The 17001-nt window shown below is 40.8% G+C and overlaps 1 protein-coding gene across 1 annotated transcript in view; it reads right to left on the reverse strand.

Annotated features, from left to right (window-relative positions):
• Positions 1 to 2070: 2070 nt before the first annotated feature.
• The window catches only part of JMJD1C (jumonji domain containing 1C), a 121488-nt gene continuing 106557 nt past the window's right edge, over positions 2071 to 17001 (reverse strand). The window contains 12 exon segments of the mRNA XM_009994879.1: positions 2071 to 2968; positions 3304 to 3435; positions 8610 to 8786; positions 11043 to 11182; positions 12214 to 12336; positions 13465 to 13595; positions 13704 to 13794; positions 14189 to 14357; positions 14779 to 15057; positions 15498 to 15712; positions 16196 to 16409; positions 16590 to 16717. Coding sequence (XP_009993181.1) covers positions 2879 to 2968; positions 3304 to 3435; positions 8610 to 8786; positions 11043 to 11182; positions 12214 to 12336; positions 13465 to 13595; positions 13704 to 13794; positions 14189 to 14357; positions 14779 to 15057; positions 15498 to 15712; positions 16196 to 16409; positions 16590 to 16717 — 1889 coding nt within the window. The 3' untranslated portion in view covers positions 2071 to 2878.

Consider the following 17001-nt stretch of genomic DNA (forward strand, 5'->3'; position numbering starts at 1 on the left):
TGGTTGAGAGGGAAAAGCTGGCCTGAACACAAACACCTCCCACAAACCCCTCTCCAGTCTCAGCCATCAGCTACGAACTGGCAGTGAGCACAAAACCAGCCCAGCTTCCTGCTCCTGCTTCCTGTAGGGAGCTCCACTCTGTTGGGACAGAGCTGGGACAGAGCCAGGAATCTTGAGACATGGGATGAGTTTGGTACAACAAGTAATAAAAAAACAAACACCACCACCACATGGGGGGGGGGAAAAAAAAAAAAAAAGCACACCACAATTTTTTGCCTCTTTTCATGGGATTTGGAATAGCTGTTACCTTCAGAAACTGGTTGTGGTCTGCTGATGCACACAGCAATCTGGTGTAACTGCCATAATAACTCACTAAACAAGTCATGTACACAGCTAAAATCTATAGTGACTGCAGTGAAATCCTACTTATGCAGTTCAAACCCATGTATCAATTTATCTTTGCTACGAAAGCAGGAAAAAATCTACTCACCCCAGTGACTGTGCAGCACAGCATGCAACACTGCAGTCCATCAGTTCTCTCTCCAAAATGAGACTTTTTGTCTTAAAATCCTGTCAATCTAACAGACCTCTCTTTGGGAGGGCTGTGCTGCTTCACCAGTTGTTTCACCCACACGCTTTTGCAGATTAGCAATTTTGTCATCCTCTTAGGGATTCACCAGCAAAGGTGGCAAGAAAACTGTCACAAAGGAAGAACTTTAATATTCACACGTGGAAATACAAACCAGCCTCTGTCCAACAATTCCTTCAGTTACCACCTCAGGAGGCGAGTTCTTCAGCCTTGCAGGCACAGGCAGGTCTGTGAGAGCTGCAGGGGGGCAAGGGCAGCCCAAGGGCCCAAAGGACAGTCCCCAGGCTGATCCCGAGGAGCAGAGGATGCTCCTGCTGCACAAAGCACCCGATTATGTGTCAGAAGAGGCAGAGCAGGAAGCCTGAGGCTTTGGCCAGGACAGACACAGCAAACATGATACTTTCTGCTAGTAACTCAGGGGAAAACAACGCATTCCCTTCAATTCAGCTAAAGCCACCCCAGGACACGGAGTGAGCTGCGGTGAGAGCCGTGGGCCAGGCCCCAACAACTGCTCTTTGTGTGCACAAAAAACAAGGGAGGGTATCACAGGAATGCAAGTATCAGCATCCTCAACAAATTTCAGAAATGTTACAAGTACCTCACCAAAACAACTCAAAAGGGTTAAATAGACTTCATATTAAAATTAATTTCTTGATATATCCTGAACTTAAAAAGAATTATCTGCAACTGAAGTCCACTTGTCATTAAGCAAATGTCCACAGGCAGGTTCTGCATCTCCAGGGGATACTCTAGCAAGGTGCTGTGTGTAACCAGGTACAAGGCTGAGAATCAACTGCCAAGCACAGCAACATTAACCTATTTCTTTGCAACTTGAAACAAATTCCAACTTTTCAAAACCAACTCAAGAACTTCACTGTTGGAAACAGAATTCTGAAAAGAATTTACATTTGTGACCCAAAAGCTGGTCAGAGCAGGAGCAATAACCCAGGTAGTGACTGTCCCCTTTGGGACATCTCATATGCCAGCCAACAGGTGTACCTAACCTTTGATATAAAATCTAAACGTAGTAATAGTTTTAATTATTTAGATCCACATACACTTTAATGTTTGAAACCAAGTCCAAGAACTGGAATTCTGCTCAGCTCTCTAATATTGATCATTATTAAATAAACAGATAAACCAAATTTAAATATCCATGATTTTGAGGTATAACTTTAACTGTAAAAGAGCAAAGATGCTATTAAAATGTTGATCTATAGAAATTCCTTTTCCCCCTTGCTCACAGTAATGCTTGTAAAGACAGACCATGAGCAAAGCTTCAATGGTTTGGCCCTTCGGGAGAGGCTCTTTCTGATTCTTTCAGCCGCGGGAGCCCCAGCACTTCCACCCGCAGTTTTGTTTCAGGCCCGGAGAGGGCAGAGCATTCCCAGCCTTAACGCCCAGGGATTCCCGAGTCATCTCTGCCAACCAGCCACTGCCACACAGGGACACAAACAAAAAAACCAGACAACATTTGATAAAGTCATTTTAATGGAAAATGTAAAACCCCTTTCAACTTCAATGTACAAAGCATGTGTAACACTTGCACTTTTAACAAATTAAAGCAAGCCAATGTTTTAAAAAAATACATCATTGAATGTATATATGTATATATTTACATAGCATATTAAGTTTAATATTTAGCTTTAAAAGTTCACATAAATTTTACCAAAATGAGACAATTTTTAAATAAATTACACCTTTTGAAAACGTTTAATTGTACACTGAATAGCTTCAATAAAATACTGAAGTGTCTGTATTTAATATCTACTTTATATACTTTATATTTTACAAAGTTTACAATTATTTGGCAGTAATTTTCAGATTATGACATGACTGCTGTGCGGACTCAGCAAGATCCCAAATGCAGGCAATAGCTGGTGTTTGTGTCCTACTCTCACAGTAACTGTCTCAATGTAGTGAAAAATATCTGAATTATTTTAGCAAACTGTACAAGTCACATTTACATTTGATCAACAATATAGCATAGAATTTTGTGGGTTTTTTTTCCAAAAATAAATACATCATCTTAAATCTTTGACATTTCACAAACTTCATGTACATTATAATACAGGACAGCAGAATGCTGCTGAATTGTTTGCAAGTCTAACATGGAATCACAGTGGCTGTGATACGAAGCTCTACCTTTGCAGTGTCATTAACAAGGAAATGGGATGACTGTATTTCTTGGCACTGATGGTTTGTGAAGCTTAAATTAGTGTGCATACTGTTCATAGATTAGGAAAAATAACCTCCATTTTGATGTTAACAGGAAAAAGCAGAGAGCACTTAGTTTTCATCCATATCTTCCATTTCACCTTCATGAATCTTCAGAGCTCTCACCATTTCTTTAACTGCGTGATACAGGATATTTTTAACCTGCAAGAACATCAGACAGATTTAATAAGGCCTATGACTGAGGAACTCTGCAAACTACCTGCCTTTAGGACTGAGCCTTAAGCCTAGTGTATGAAAAAAAAAAAGGAAGGCTACACACCAAGCCAGTGCAAAAGGAAACACCTTTTTACACGTTCTAAATTGTAAGGTGAAATATCAAGGCAGAGTGATTTACAGCCTTGGCATTCATGATGCTGCTCATTGTTATTCTGTGTGAACAGCAGCAAGGAAGTTGCTCCACCAACCGCTCCGCATTTCAATGAGCCTGAGCATGCCCTGCCCTCCAAACAGCTTCCAGAGCAGAATTCATTTCCTACCTGCAGTTTATCATCATAATTGATTTCTTCCTTGGACAGCCTCAGCTCCTGCGTTAAGTGAAATGACTGTACAAGGTGTTCTGGAGACACAAAGTCTTCGGTTACTTGAACGCAGCTGTGAAAATTTTGCACCTATCCAAAACAAGGAGAGACTGATAATTAGTATATTGGGGTTATTCTTGGGCAGATATATTGAGAAAAAAAATAAGCCTTGAGATCTCTTAAACCACTGCCTGATCAGATTAGAGGGCATCTTCATGTGTTTTATGCAGAGAGCAATTTGAGTGTTTGAGTCATCTAAGTTAGCTCTGGCAAAAGGTTCACTTTGAACAACACCCACCGGCCTGTGCTCTGCTGCTATTTCCACATACTCCGGTGTGTTATTCCCCCCTTCTCCAGCTGCACAGGCAGTGCTGCTGTGCCCCATTCCTGCTGCCTGCACTACAGGTTGCAGACAGAGCCAGCAGCTGCTCTGTCCCTGGGCCAGGCAGGCAGGCTGCCCCAGGCCCTGCAGTGACCAAGGGTGAAAACAGTTACAAGAAGAAAAAAAAAACAACAACAAAGGGGCAGGTTCTGAAGGAGGAGGGCCATGACTATGAAAAGCATTTATTTTTTTCCCTTAAACGCTTTTTCTTACTGATGAGAGGTAACTGCTAAGCGAAACAGACACCCAGGTTGTATCTGGAGGACAGGAAAGGAAAAAATGCTGCCTGGTTGTGACCTGACTACCAACTGCTGTTTATCATCTTCAGAAACATACAGCATTGAGTTTTCAAACCCAAACCCTTACAAATTACTGTTTCCACAGCATGCCAAAACCCTAATTTCCCCCAGTTCCAACAACTGCTCATGAAGTTGTACAATATCAATTCTGCATGCTTGAAAGCCGAGGGGTGGGAGTGCCTTTGCCATCCCAGTCCCACCCTGCTCAGTGCTGATTAAGGTCTTCACATTTTAAGGTCAAGTCTAGCAAAATCCAGAGTTTTGTAATGCATACTCTAAAATTTCCATTGTGGCAGCAGACATTAAAAAAAACCAACACCTTTGGAGCTTACAGTTTAGGACACAGGCTTAATTTAAAAATTACTTTCTTCAAAACCACTGCCCACGTGTGATTTGTAAGGTTAGCCTGTCCCTTTACAAGTGACATCCCAGAGGTAACCCCCAGCTCAACACTCCTGCTGCACACGAGGGTTCTGCAGCCTGGTAATTGCCAAGGTCAAAGCAGTGCTGCTTCCTCCTGCAGACTCATCGAAAGAGAAATCATTCTGGAGATGAACATTTGTTGATGCCACAAGACTGACAGACGACAGAAAGCCAGAAGCAAGGGAACAGCTGCAGAAGTGCCCCTGCAAGGCTCCCACCAGTGCTCAGGGAATTTCCTAGAGCTGTGGCTGGAACATCTCCACACTGCCAGCCAGGCTGCTGGCTCCAGCCTCCTGGATCCGCTCACACCTCTCACTGGTCTCAAGTCTCTACCTGCCCTTGTTTTCCTTTTTACTCCGTGCAAAGCCCACACAAATGATTCCCTTGCCTTCCATTGCAGAAGGGGCCGCATTTGTTGCCCTCAGAAATTTAATTTGGCTTTGCCTTAAAGCCCCTTCCCTTCCAGGGCCTGTCTTAGTGGTGTTCCAGGCTTTGGAGGGAAGGCAGATTTTACCTGGCCAGGCTGGCACTTAACACAGAAATTCCCTGCTGACAGCCCACAGGCAGCTATATTTATAATATTTAAAATACGAGCTGATACAGTGGCACACACAAATATATTTACCAACAACTCCCAGGGCTGGTGGGGCAAGGAGTGCAGCCCTCCCACGGCTGTGCCAGCTCCAGTTGTGCTGAGGAAACAGCTTCGCCCTCCACCCACCTGGAGCACAGGTTTCCCAGCAGGGCCTGGCCGATGGGTGAGCGTTGGAAAAGACTGGCTGAGGCTGGAAAGGTGAGTGGGCAGGGAGGGAAGGGCTGTCCAGCCCCATGGCCAGAGCTCCTGGCTGCAGAGCCAAGGATCAGCCAGTTCCTGCACTGCTCAGCTCCGGAGCCAGTGCTCAGCCCAACAGCTCCCAGACCTTTATCCTACATCCTTATCTCAACATCGGCAGGATGTCGCATCACCTTCAGCGTGCTCTTTTACAATATATAATCCTGCTGTTAAATCAAGATAATACCACTATATAAACGGCAACATTACAATAACCTGTTCTACTACGAACAAGTTTTGCAGGTAGCCTGAACAACCCATTTCCATCATCGACTAAAGCATTTCCAGCTTTTAATTTATCACTGAAATATTTTTACAAATGTGGAGTCAGCAAATTAAAAGCAAGGAGGGCATTCCTAGAGGATGGCTGTGATACAGGATGACCCAGAGCAGAGCAGCAGAAAGAGCGAACTATTCAAAAGAACAGTAAAACCCCCTTTTTCTTAGCTGGGGAGGTTTCCAAGGAGAGAGCTGAGGGCTCACTGTTACAACAGCCAGACAGAGAACAGGGCCCAGATGTTAGCAAAGCAGGGGACACTTCTGAGCTCCTCTACAGCCAGGAAGAAAGGAGACAGAATCCTTCAGTGCACTACTCACAGTACATTCAGTGAAGCATCTGCAGAGACCCATCCAACATTATCTATTTCTGGTTTCCCCAGGAGAGCAATTCCTTCCACAAGAGGTACTGACAAGGCTACTCTGACCGTCACAGCTCACAGGAGAGGCTCTTCCCTCCTCCCCTTCCACAGTCTGACTTTAACTACTGAAATGATGACTAGGGGGATGTCACTGCTGTCTGCAAGTATGCAGGGAGGAGGGGGAAACCTGAGAAGCCAGAGGAATGCTTTAGTCTACCATATGATTTTAGGAACAAGTTACTTGAAAAGCTAGATGTGAATCCATAAAAGCTGGGGGGAGAAAAAACAAAAAAAACCCCCACAGTTGTTTACAAGAAAGATGCACAACCTTCTCCATGCAAAAACAGTGAAATTCCAGACTAGCACAGTAGCAGCAGCCCTGTGACAACAATCCTAACTGGTTCCAAGATGGAAATGCCGAAGCTACGGCTCACAGTGACTGCAGGCAGCCAGGCTCCCTAACTCCATCCCTCAGCCTGATTTTCTCTGCTCCACAACATAAAGAAAAATGTTAATTTCCCACCAAATTTAGTATCAACTCGTTCAGTTTTAATTATTAAAGATTTGTGATTTGCATGTAAATCTGAAACACTTAACATGTAAACTTAACCTGGTATGTATTCTTGTTCAGACTTATTTTTAAGTGTTTAAATGTGCTTTGTTTCTATGAAGTGTTGGTGCTGATCCCTAAGGTCAGGATTTATGCATCTCTACATCAGGAGTACCATGCACGTACATGAAAGAACACCAAGCTTTCATTTCCTCCTACGTGGCAGATTCACAGGAACTTCTTACTGAAGATGAAAAGGTTCTCAGCTTCACCCACTAAAGTTTAAAAACATCTTGTTATTAACTCTTTAGTGCCAGAAGCTAGAACATTACCACTTCAAAAGCAATCTGAAGTTTAAAGCCAAGGAGGCAAAGATAAGAGTGGTCTTATTTTTGGTCCTTAAACCTAGGAACTGGAGGGAAGCCTGGAACAGTCCCATGACTTCATGCTTTATGTTCTGTGTGCCTTTATATAATGCCACATGACTATATAAAACAACTTTGCCCCGTATGTTTGCTATTTTCCATGGGTTCCCTTTTCACTCTTGTATCTTGGATATTTCCCTCGTTTTGAGAGATCAGAGTAAGGTTACTGGAAGATAATGCAACACAAATCTCACCAACTGTGAGTCCTAACTGCTTTAGCCTAATAGGAGCTAAGAACAACAGCTATGCCAGATGTCCCTTCCCTTTGTGAAGCAACATCAAGCCCTTGGAGACATGGTACAGGGAAAGGTAACATACAGCAACTCAAGATTTGGTCACTTGGGTTTTTCTTTTTTCTTTCTTTTACCAGAAAACAAACCCACGTAGATCACCCAGGGTTACCATGCCAGCATGGGAAACCCATCTGAAGACTCACTGGGATGACAAAAGAGTCTAGTCTGAGTAAGGTACCTGTTGCTTTCAGTGCCTCAGCAACTGACATAGCCAGCAGACAGATTAGGGACATAATACTTGTCACCACCATAACCCATTTTTTTTCACAGAGAAAACCCTACTGCCCTGGTCATGGTGACATGCTAAGCAATCCTCCTCTCTGCCCAGAAGAGGCAGTAGTTGGAAGCTGAATCAGAATCAGAAACCAAACAGCATCTTCTTCAGAAAGGCCTGGCCTCGCTTGAACCCACGTGGAGATCAATGATTAAGTCTTTAACAGCAAGATCGTTTACATGCCCTACTGGAGGGTGGGGATGCTTTCTCATTCCTTGATTGTCAGCCACCTAATTAGTGGTGCTTGAGCTGGCAAGGCAGCGAGAAAGCAGGCTCCATTTCCTGTTGGAACAGGAAAAGGTTCATGGAGGGAAGAAATAAGAACTGCACAAAAATAATGTCTAAATATTTGTGCTTTCTTCCCTTTTTCACCAAGGAGAAGCAGTTTGCAGAGTGTGAGGAAAAAACCCACAAACAAAATGAAGTAACACACTGTGCCAGCAGAGGACTGAAGCCTGCCACACAAATTCATACTGTTTCTCCAGAACTGCCCCACTGGCACAACTTTGTCTTACATAACTAACAATTAAATTAGCCCAGCTGCTGCAAAGGTGGTATCACATTTTCTTATGGTAAGGAAAGCTCCTGAAGGGACAATGATTACTCTGGTGATTGATGTACCTTCTGTGTAAAAAGGAACTTAATCTGGAGCAGAAAAACAATTTTCAAATCCTGTTACAGAAACACTGTGTTACATCGCAGCTGTTTTTACAGTCCTACGGCTGAAGACAGTGACACCTGACCATCCAATAACCTGAGCATGGGTTGCTCTCCCTGCCTCTCTGGGTTTAGGTTAACTCTTGGTTTAGAAGAGAAAAACAAACACTAACCTGACTGCCATAACTAACACCAGTTTATTTAGAAATTTGCTAATGAAATGAAAAGTGGGAAGAAGTGGTTAATGACAGTCTGCTAATTTTTAATTTTCAAAGAAAAAAAGGACAGTGTTATCTCAAGCACTCAAGCTGCTGTATGTTAGTGCTGGCTACTCATCTATACAAGCAAATGTGCCTTCTTATATATTCCCACAAACTAACAGCTACCAGTAGGAAAAGAAAATCTGAGTACAGACCTACTGAAGTCTTTGAATAAAAATTATTGTATTTACATTTTTTAATCCCATGTGTCTTTAATTAGATGTACATTACCTGATGAAGTGCTCCTGCTGGTAGAATGACAGCATCACCAAGGAACTGGATAACTGTACAGGTTTTTACTCCATATTCCTCAAGAAGTCTTTGGCGAAGTTTTTTGTTCACGTACCAACTCTGGTCACGTATCGGATCGTGCTCTGGTAACACCTCCAAGCCTTGCTCCTTTGCTATCTACGAGTACAGGGAAGATCCCAAGTCACTTTCAAAAGAAGCTGAACCTCTTGCTGGTAAGTTGTGATGTACACCTCATTTATGAAGCAACACTACTGTGTTCCCAATACCCAAATGGGAATTTAAGTGAGGACTTCAAAAGAGCCTCAAAGGAACTGGGAAGCCCCACTGAACTGAAAATATCTGCAAAATGACAGAATCATCAAGGTTGGAAAAGACCTTCAAGATCATCAAGTCCAACTACACTCTGAAATGCAGACCTTTATATAACTCAGTACCATATCTACTGATAAGCAACACACTCTGTGTGACTTCTTTAATTAAGAAAATAAAATCTGACCTCAGGAGTTCCTGTGCTGCCAATTCTGCAAGCTCACAACCTTCAGCTCTGACATGGACACACAACAACCACCTCAGCTCAGGAAAAAAGCAGCAGATAAAACTAAGGATATCACAGTCCTGGGAGACCTGCTCTAGGCAACTTTGCTGGAGTAGAGGGCTAGACAAAAGAGGTCCTCTTCCAATCTCAACCACTCTGACAAGAGGTTGTTTTCCTACCATTCTACCAAGGAATTTGGAAAAAATGATGGACTTAAAAAACCCAACTTCCTGACAGTGGTAGGCTGAACTCCAACAACCATTACTCATTAAGTTAGCCACAGGGGAACAAATACTACCCTGCCAATTAATCAATCACATGGACTAAAGGAAAAAAGTGACTAAAGATAAAAAACAAATATACAGTCCATCTGTCATGACTCAGGAGACAATTATCTCATTAAAAACAGATTTTTATTCATATTGATATTAAATAGACTTAACTATGTGATTCAGAACTTGAAACTATTCTTGTGCATTATCACTTTTCTCCTGCATTAACTAGATACTGAGATTTTTATCTTTTATCATCAGGCCAAATGGTCCCAAGGACTAAATTAACCTTCAATTCAGTATTTCAAAAATACCACCACACCACAAACACAAGGTGGTACACAGTTTCTTTTGGACACCATGGCAAGCCATGGCAGCAAATGACAAACTTCATCACACAGCATCTTAAGTGCTCCTGTTTTAAACCTGCTGCTCAACGAGCTTCAAAATATCCCTGACTGCTGTGAAAGAGGAAATGCTGAGTAATACTCATTGTCCACCAATTCCCTTGCATTTGCAGTTCTCTTCACAACTTTTGCAAACTAAAGAGCCACCTTCATGAGCACCTACTTTTGAATGAAGAGAAAAGCCTCACTGTGTAATTCATAATCTCCTAGAATTTGCTGATTTTTATTTCAAAAAGCCAATGTTTGAGTCACAAGAGGACAGCTGTGCTGGGACTGAAACACTGACTTATTGTCCAAGAAAATCTCTACTGCTAAATTTCTTAGGCTCTTCCTGCTTGCAGTAGAGACCTTGGCCTGAAGCCTGTTTATGGACCCCTTTGACTTCGCCAGTTAAAACTCACTGGATTTTTTCCCACAGTAGAAGACAGTGAGGACTTCTTTTCCTTGAGCAACCACTTCAGTTATATTTCAGTATTTTTATGTTACCCATCAAGACTGCCTTATAGAACATGAAAACATGCTGAAGACACGGCACAGAAAACTGCTTCCAAGATGGTACCTCTATATTTAAAGCCACTAATGACTATCAAAGGCCCAGTGGTGGATTTTCATCTTGCATAGTAAGCAATGACCTGAAGGGTTCTGGTGTCACTCTAAGTTGTTCATCACATGCTGCTGAAGGATGATCTGCACTGTAGCTAAAGCTGAAGAAGTTTGCTGCTCTCAGGTACAGAATCCTTCACTGCTCTCATGCCAAGGCATGTTCTTTGAGCTAACTGACATGACACAGAGTCCTTATGAAAACTGGTGGCTGCTGGGTTGCAAGGCATTTTATTCACAAAAATTTCAGCATCTGATAAAGCAAGAATGGATCAGTGACAGAAACACTATCCTACAAATGCCAATACTAAAAATGTAAAAATTATCCTTTGTATTAGAGACAGACAAGACTAAGATCTCCATGCCCTCCTGAGCCTTCAGAGCCTGCAGGCTACCTCTAACTCTTCACAGGTACGTATCACATCATGTACTTTATTTGTTGACTGATGTGGCAGGTCAGCTATAATTTATGTGCTGTAAAGAACTTTGCTTCCTCCACTTCCCTCAGCATAGGAATGGAGTTTGTGGGTTTCGCCAGCCCTTTTGGATTTACCTGTTATTTAGACTGTATTTAGAAAGTATCTATGACAAAACCAACCTTTTGCAGAAACTCCCTTATCTTGTCAGCATCTTTGCCAGCATAAATGTGCCATAAAGCACCAGGTAATTCACTTGAATCTTTCAGTCTCTTCCTTAAAAGGTCATCCAAGTCTTCCTCTTCAAACTTCTTCAAAACTCCTGAGATTCAACAAAAATATTTTTTCAAGTGAGACAGGAGGAAAAATTGAAACTTAACATCTTACTTTCAAATATCTTGAGTGAGACTGAGCACAGATGAAAGTTTGCTGAATACAACAGAAGCCCCCAGGTGATCCTCTCATTGGGTGTTTGTGATTTGTTACCAGAGCACGAATATCACTGCTACCTTTACAAACAACATCTAGTTTTTAAACTTTTTTACCTCTCTCGAATTTGATAGAACACATTCTCCTACCTGAAATAGAAAGCAGGGCTAGCACCAAAAAACTAAAGGATAAACAAGGTGCTTTCCTGCAGTCAGCAAGAGCAATGTTTTGGATGCTGTTCTGCAGCAGAAAGAGCTAGAGCTCCCAGCAGGCTGAAGCTTTATTGCTATTAACTCGGTTGCAAGTGAAAACAAAGTCAATAAAAGACAGCAAACCTTACTGCAGCTCTGCTGGTCACAACCAAAATCTACATTTGCTCATTATGGAATGAGAGGACAAAATAATAAGGGGAAAGTAACAAAACTATTTCAGTGATTTAAAGACTGCTTCACATAAGCAATAACCCTCATACTGAGGATTAACATACATACGCTCTCCAGTGCTGAAAAATTACATTACAGTCCAAATTCAATAAAGCTAACACGGTGTATCCAGAGGGAGAAGAATAAATAGAAGGTTTGGAAAATATATCATCCTGACATAATTGTTAGAACTACCCCAGCTTCCAGAGAATGTCCTTCATGCTGCACTTTCATTAGCTCTGCCAGCACCAGCACAGGAGCTGTACATCAATTATAGGTAATGGCAAAAAACCCAAAGAGCTTCAAATACCATTTCATAATTCATGAACTGCAGTGTATTTTATGCAGAATTAATGCGTGTGCATATTCTTGAAATAAAGAATCCCCCAGGTTTTAGCAAGTACTTCTGGACATCTTTCATCCACTTCAAAAGAGAGTGTCAATTTTAAGAGCAGCAGATCATTCGGCCCATCAACAGCTCTTGCAGCAAGGTTCCCTTTACCTGATTTGGAAAGTACTCCATTTCCTTTTGCTATGCCAACATAAACAAGGATGTTCACGACATCAGAAACTTCAATATGGAGATTTGTGGTTCCTATATCATGGTCTTTAGTAGCAGCCACACCTATGTCGCAAGATAAAATTAAGATTTGTTGTATTGCATACTCACCTTCAAACAGAAATGTAAAACAGCTGAGAAGATATTTCTGAAAGCACGCTGAGCAGCACAGGAAAACATTTTATGTACAGACAGGCTTTAATGTGAAAATACTGGGATATGCAAACTACGAGCACATTTTTGTTGCACTTGCTAAGCAGAAAAATGTTACTTTTTACCAAAGACCTTGAGGTATCTCTTAGCCTGCCCAGGTAACTGTCCCTGCACAGCAAAGACACTTCCTGACCACAATGTTCCTTACCAACCTTTCAGGCTGTTCAGGGCAGAATATATGTACATTCAATATACAACACTAGCAAATCAAATGTGTCACCTTTATGCCTGGCTGTAAGCAGAGTTCTCCACCAAACAAAATCCCCAGGCAAAGAGGAAAAATAATTTTAGTTCTAGTATGTGAAAAAATACATGTTTAAGTCAAAAGGACACTTCAGAACACTAAGCCTTGCAGCAGGATTACATAAAGGTGGCACTAGGGATTCAGTTTTTCAGACCATGCATTCATCACTAGTATGGTTAATATGCTTATTTCAAAGGACATCTGGACAACTTTTTCAATCAAAGCCATCATGCCACAAAGTACAACTCATCACTCGTCCTGTTACAACAACATGTAAAACAGAATAAAAGTTGTTTGCAAAAGGAGCAACCAGAAAAAGTTCTGAGGGAAACAACCTTTTCTGAAGAGGTGGGTTTTTTTGAGTGTAGAGTATACAACACAAACTACAAGAAAAATGCTGAGATTTGTGACCAGAATTATGAACATGATTAATACTTCATGAAGTATTTTGTCATACAGCATTATTAAAGACAGGCTCTCTATGTAAAATAGCTAACCATTTATATGTTTCAGAAGCCTGTAACAGCACAAGGAAATTAGAATGCACTGTAGAAGCAAATAACTTTACATTCCTGAGATGTATATACTGTTAATATGCAAGTCAGCAAAGTATTTCTCCTACATTCAGTGAAAAACCATCCCCTCAGCAAGCTCAGCTTTCTATCAAGCACAGTAACAGGGGATATTCTATGCTTTATTAGGGAAGAGACAACTGCTTATGCCTGGGGCATACTCACCATATGCACTGCATAGTCTGGGTCCCAGATCTGGACGGACAAAAAATCCTGGCAGGTGAGAAGCCAAGTTTAATTTTCCTTCTGGACTACAATATTCAGGCAAGGGTAAACTTTTAAGTAAGTCCTCATACCTGTGGAAGAAAAGAAAGAAGAATGTAATTGAATTTGTGTCACTAAAAAGAGAGAGGAAAACCAATATGGAGATTAGCTGAAGAATATCTTATATTACACTGAGATACCTTGCTGGCATCATAGCCTTGAAATCTTCACCAGAAGGCCAATCTTTCAGTTTTAGTAGAGCTGTTTCCCCATTTTTTATTTTCTGCCGCTCTGCAAATAACATAGAAATTACTAAAAACTACTACTGTACTCAACTAAAACATATAACTGAACTCTTAACCTGTCTACATAGATTTCATCCACGAAACAGGAGATAATTAATTTCAAGACTCAAGAAGGATACAAAACAACCTCAATAAGTTGAGGAACAATATTTGTTTGGTTTCTTAGTCCAACATAACTAGTATACTAGTGTATCCTTAATTCTGCAAAGGTACAAAATGCAAGTTTCCATCACATTCTCTGGACACAGATTACCCAAAGCTTTCTTTTTAACTTAGAAGTTTCTTCAAAGCCTCAAGATCCATAAAGAGTATTTTTAACTTCCGTTTCGATCATTAACCATATTGAGAACCAACAGAGTAATACATTTAAAGTAACGTACTTGAAACATCTTCAAAACCATCCCAGAACTCCTTGACATTGGTGTTTGAAATAATACTGTCCTTGCAATTCAAGATATCAGCCTGCTGGTTTCCAAAATCTAGACTGATTGACTCGGCTTTCCACAGGCTGAAATTCATTTTCTTATGCATACCAGACACTAAAACAGGCTGTAAAAAATAAAATAAAATAATCAATACTAATAAAATTGTCAACACTTATCCTTTTGGAAGTAAACACCTCCTTCAATTAAACTGGAGTACAAATGCATCTGTAAACACCTGCTGAAGACCATGGCCCTACTGAGCTGTTAAGACTCAACATTTCCTGCAACATAGAAATCCATACCCAAGATGTCACACACACACAGAGATTTGAAATTCGAATCTCTTTAAGAATCATGTCTTACTTATTAGCAGTTAACTGAAGTTTAAACTACACAAGGTTCACATGTGGGCTATACCTGAAAAGCTTTTACCCACTGCTAACAAGACATTTTCAAACCTGGAGTTAGGCAAATGTGTCCTTTAACACAATTTCCCCAGAGCTCATCCCAAGGTCACTTTATAAACTGTACAGCTCAATACTTACCCTTCCTTGTTTCCAGCACTCTTTGAAGAGCTTCCAGTTGTTGCTGTTTTTGTGGTCTCTGAGCCACAAAACATGTTTATCACAGATCCATGAATACTGAATATCCTCATACAGTTTACTGCAGTCATCTGGAACACATTTTCTATCATCTTTTGGCTCATCTTGTATTTCAGATTTTACATTTATCTTTGGTGCTCTATTTGGTGGAATCTTGTTTTCTACTACTGAAGCAATTATGTCATCAAGAATATTTGGCATAGACCTTCCACTCTTGCCACTCTGTTAGAAAACAAACAAAAGTGAACTTAAACAATGTAAAAGCAAATAAAGTTCATGCAATTCCTTCTGCAGTAGAATGAGAACATTTCATTACCAATTAGAAGTTTGCAGTTACCTACTTCCTTTGTAGAAAAATGCATGCACTCTGACATGGCAAAGCTACAAAAACACAGTTGTTACAAAACTAAATATATGGAATCTTCCTTTACTTTGTTAGGTTAAGGCTTTATCAAGCTTCCTGGATATTTTCTTCACAGTATGTATCAATTACCCCAACACATATATAAAAAAAAAGCTAATGCAGATGTGTGTGCATACTAAGTTTTGCTTATAAATTCATATTTAAAGCAATCCAGGCTGCTCTAACTAGAATGTATCAACACAAATTACAGAGATTTTCAAATCCTGATATAAAAACCATGCGTCTTGTAAACACTTACTGCTGTTCCTGTAGAGTAAACTGGAGCAAAAGCAATCCCAGCATCCGTAGAGCCTAGACGCAGTTTGCCTGCTGTTGTAGTTAATAAATCCCTTAAGGTTGAGCCCTGTTCATTGTTCTGGGATGCAGGAGGGGAGCTTTTACAGTTCTGGGATTCCAAATTATCCTGGTCTTTTTCTTCCTTTGAATGTTTTCCAGAAGAACACTCTTTGTTTTCTAAAACAAAAACAGTAATTGGAAGATTACACTGTTGTATCATGATGCAGACATAGGAACAGCACCAGCATCCTGCATTTTATAGAGGTGATAATATACTGTAGCACTAACACTTTATTCACCTGAAAACACACCAGAGGATGAACTAGAGCCTTCAAAATGCAGTCAAACAGTGTGACCATGAAAAGACCTTCCTCAGCATCTCAGACATGCAGCTGAGTGAGTACCTGTCACAAATGAGAGATGCTGTAGCTGGAAACACTGCCAGGTTACACGTGCATTCCACTGGTGGCTCTTCTGGTAACAGATTCTGATGCCACCAGGAGAAGGCACTGCAGTTTCAAGAATAAAATTAAGGGAGAAAAGAACACCACCTTTTCTTTCTATTACAGAAAGATGTGTGAATTTTTCCCAATTAATTCAGTTACACATCATTAGTGCCCCCAAAGTCATGGACGTGATGTGACTATTTCAAACACGTACCTTTCTTTTCTTCTCTGGCTTTCTGCTCTGCAAGATCAGCTAACCAATGCAGTGGTGACTGGGACTCAGGTGGTGTTAGTTTGCTGTCTGTGCTCACATCACTCCTTGGACTGGTATTACCATTTGTCTCAGACTTCTGAGGAGTGTTCTGCTGTTGAGACTCAGGCATGCACAGGGAAATTTTATTACTGTGGTTCAGGACATTCTGCAAAACCTGTAAAGAACAAATTTTTTTAAAGCATTTAACTTTACTTTAATGTATTGCAAAGTCAAGGCTAGCATTTAACCATCATACATATAATTCAAAATGCAACTGGTACTATTAAAATATAAAAATCCACAAGGATCAGAACACTGGAACAAACGGCGAGGTACAGACACGTTTTACACTCACCTGAGACACACCATTCATTGCAGGGAGCTTGCCAGCTTGTGTGCTTTGCTTGGTGGTACACTGACAATGGGATTTAATTTCAAATTTTTCTCTAATATTGTGCATAGCATCTAGAAGATCTGTCAAAACTAGAAGACAATTAAGAGGAAAACCATCATCAGCTCTCAGTCATTTTGTGACACCGTGACACTAAAATGCTATCTCCAAACCTCTTCACAATTTAAATTATTAAAAATGTTACATTTAACACTCAAAAATATTATCAAAAGACTGTCCAGTTTACCTTAAAGCTTGTGCAGAGAGAGGTTTTTAATTAAATAATTGCACACTATTATTCTAAATAATCCAACCTTCACTCTACATTCAGGTTGCATGGCACACACCAAGCAAGCCAGTCATTTATTTACTCCTC

Source organism: Chaetura pelagica, unplaced genomic scaffold (genome assembly GCF_000747805.2).
Source record: "Chaetura pelagica isolate M959 unplaced genomic scaffold, ChaPel_1.0 scaffold112, whole genome shotgun sequence".
NCBI classification, from domain to species: Eukaryota; Metazoa; Chordata; class Aves; order Apodiformes; family Apodidae; genus Chaetura; species Chaetura pelagica.